Consider the following 2,692-nt stretch of genomic DNA (forward strand, 5'->3'; position numbering starts at 1 on the left):
TTATTAAAAAAGAAGCCACAGTGGGAGACAGTTGGACAGGGATTGTTCCTTTTTCTGAAAACAAGAAGTGCTTCAGAATAATGTGAAAGATGCTGCAACCACAGAAAGATCTCACGTTGGGTTTAATAAATCGGGTTTAGAGTCTTTTGTGCCTCCGCCAGGACCTTTTATGTTTCACCCACATACAGGACTCACTGCTCGTCTATTCTGCCGCCTGCATGTGCCTTAGTTTTCTCTGTCTGCTGATACTTACTGCTGTAACACAACCACAGATAAATACACACACACACACACACACAACCTTTACAATGTGCAGAAGCTAACTCCAGTCTCTGCGTTGTATATATATATATGTGTGTTTGTGTGCGCGCGCGTCTGTGTGTGTGTGTGTGTGTGTGTGTGCTTTTGTGTATCTAGGGGTCCGATCTGGGATGGCTGGAAGGGCTAAGCCTCCTGATTGGTTGGAGCAGGCTCCAGAACCCGCCCGCAGCAGCCTGAAGGAGCAGGGCGTGGTCGTCAACGCGGCGGCATCGCTTGGCAACCACTCCCCCATCTCACCACTCAGCCAATCAGCTTCTGCCATTTCCGTGACAACGCTAGGCCCTCCCACCCTGTCGCTCAGGGAGACGCTGGGACGAAACGCCCAACGCACCTCTTCATCAGGTGCTCCTCCCCCCTCATCCTCCTCCTCAGCTCCCCCCTTCTCCTCTGAGGAGGGCAGCTCTGGGGGGAGGGGCCAGGGGCGAGGATGATGGTGATGAAGAGGAGGAGGAGACAGAGAGGTAGACAGGACACCTGATTGTTGTGACCTCGGTGAAAAAGCTCCACAGACGACAGTGACATAAAATGAGTACGATTCATTACTGATGAATTAAGAGTCAAATCTGAGAAGATAAAACAGCATTTGTAGAACAAAAACTGTCTCCTCTGTCCTGTGTCCTCCTCCTCCTCCTCTTCAGGTGACCGCCCAGCGGCCATATTTGTTTTACATGTTCATATTTAGTCTTTCTAACAGTCTGTAAAGACGTTAAAGGACCCGTTCGCCCTGTTTTCGTTGTTTTTAAACCCAGACTGAGACAGAAGCGGACAAACTTTCACGTCGAACACTGTGACATCACTGCCGATGTAAATGCGATGTCATTTCTTTTTCCTTTTTTTTCCCTTCCATTAACTGGAGTGTTGGTTACCACGGTGACCGATGGCTTAACTGACAACAGAGCAACAGTTGTACTAACCTGGTGACCGACTACAGTACCCACCATGCAACACAGCAGCCCTGGAAAGATCAACAGAAAAAACAAAAGAAACAAGACTGTGGGAGCTTGAAGTCTTTTATGTCTCATGAGCCAATAAAAAGAGGACTACATGATGATGTCATCGCATCCAGACCTTGATACAGCTGTTTTGTGAATGAAAAACCTAGTTTGTTTAAAGTTAAAGCTGTCACCCTGGAAAACCGGTTTTACTGTATATGATCACATTTTTTAAAATTTTTAACTCATATTAACCATCAAACATCATCGTCCAATCACTTTCCTCCTTTTCACTTCAGTCGTTTCGTCCTCTCAGCTGATTTTCGTTTTTTTCATTTTTTTTTAAACTTTGAATCGTTATTTGTTCTCAGATTTTCAGCCCTGGCGTCCATTGTCCCCCCTCGCCCCAAACCAACCACTCGTCACAGGTTCCAGAGTTCTACAACATGTAACTTATAAAAGTGTAAAATATAATCGTAGGAAAACGCAACTGGATTCACACAAGGAGTGAAAATAAGATGGAAGAATTAAAACTGGTCTTTTGGTGATTTTTGCCTGTTGTATTTGATCCGACGCTGAATTTACACTTTTTTTCTTCGGGCTGATTATGAGCAGGAAATTGAAAAAAAAAAGACACGATTTTGGTGCCACTTTTTGTGATTTCCTACATTTCCCAGAAGGCCTTTCGGCAGAGAAGGTGCACCCAGTTTCTTTCCGGTGTCTAGATGTCACTCAGCACAGAGGAGCAGTAGTTGTTGCCTGACTGGTGTTTTTTTTCCTGTTGTGGTAGAAGGAAGAGGAGCACTTGGTTTTTACCTGAGTTATTATTACACCCTCCATTTTCTTTTTCTCAGCATTAGAGAAGTCAAACAAAGCTGCAGACGTTCTTGAACCATCACCTTGTCAGGCCCGCTGGTCTGTAGGTAGACACCACTAACGGGTATCAGCATCAGCAGGTGAGCCAAAGCAGCTACACTGGCTGGCCAGAGAATAGACCAATCAGGTAATGGCTACAGGCCCTGTGCCATATTCCTGTGGGACCCTTTTTAGCCTGGTAGGTGTTTTTTAAAACATCTCTGATAAATCATAACCTCAAGTTTGTTTCTTTTCTGCCTTCAAATTACCGATTCATGTGGTCAAAAGTCGTTTACTTGTTGCAGTTCGGTCCTTCTTACCCTCAAATCTCCTCAAATTCTTAACCATTCAAATTTTTTTACGTTTTGAAATTATACAAACATACAGTATAAATGTGACAATGAAAAATTGGAAAACACACAATAGACAGCTCTATAAAGAGAAGTCAAAAAGAAGAACCCCAGGACCCCGACACTCCTTTCCATCGTGTTAACCTCGTACCCTCGCTAACATGTTGCATCCTTAATGCATGTCAGAAAAAATATGCCACATGTGGCAAGTTTTGCTGTGGACGTTCTTTTCCC

General features: G+C 44.4%; 1 protein-coding gene across 3 annotated transcripts in view; it reads left to right on the forward strand.

Moving 5' to 3' along the window:
- Positions 1–538, forward strand: part of sulf2b (sulfatase 2b) — an 87,491-nt gene extending 86,953 nt beyond the window's left edge. For all 3 annotated transcript variants that reach the window (XM_040152946.1, XM_040152948.1, XM_040152947.1), the window contains one exon: positions 418–538. In XM_040152946.1, the coding sequence (XP_040008880.1) occupies positions 418–448 (31 nt within the window). In that variant the 3' untranslated portion in view covers positions 449–538. The remainder of the gene's footprint in view (positions 1–417) is intronic.
- The last annotated feature ends 2,154 nt before the right edge of the window (positions 539–2,692 follow it).

The sequence above is a fragment of the Xiphias gladius genome, chromosome 18, assembly GCF_016859285.1.
Source record: "Xiphias gladius isolate SHS-SW01 ecotype Sanya breed wild chromosome 18, ASM1685928v1, whole genome shotgun sequence".
Taxonomy (NCBI): Eukaryota; Metazoa; Chordata; class Actinopteri; order Istiophoriformes; family Xiphiidae; genus Xiphias; species Xiphias gladius.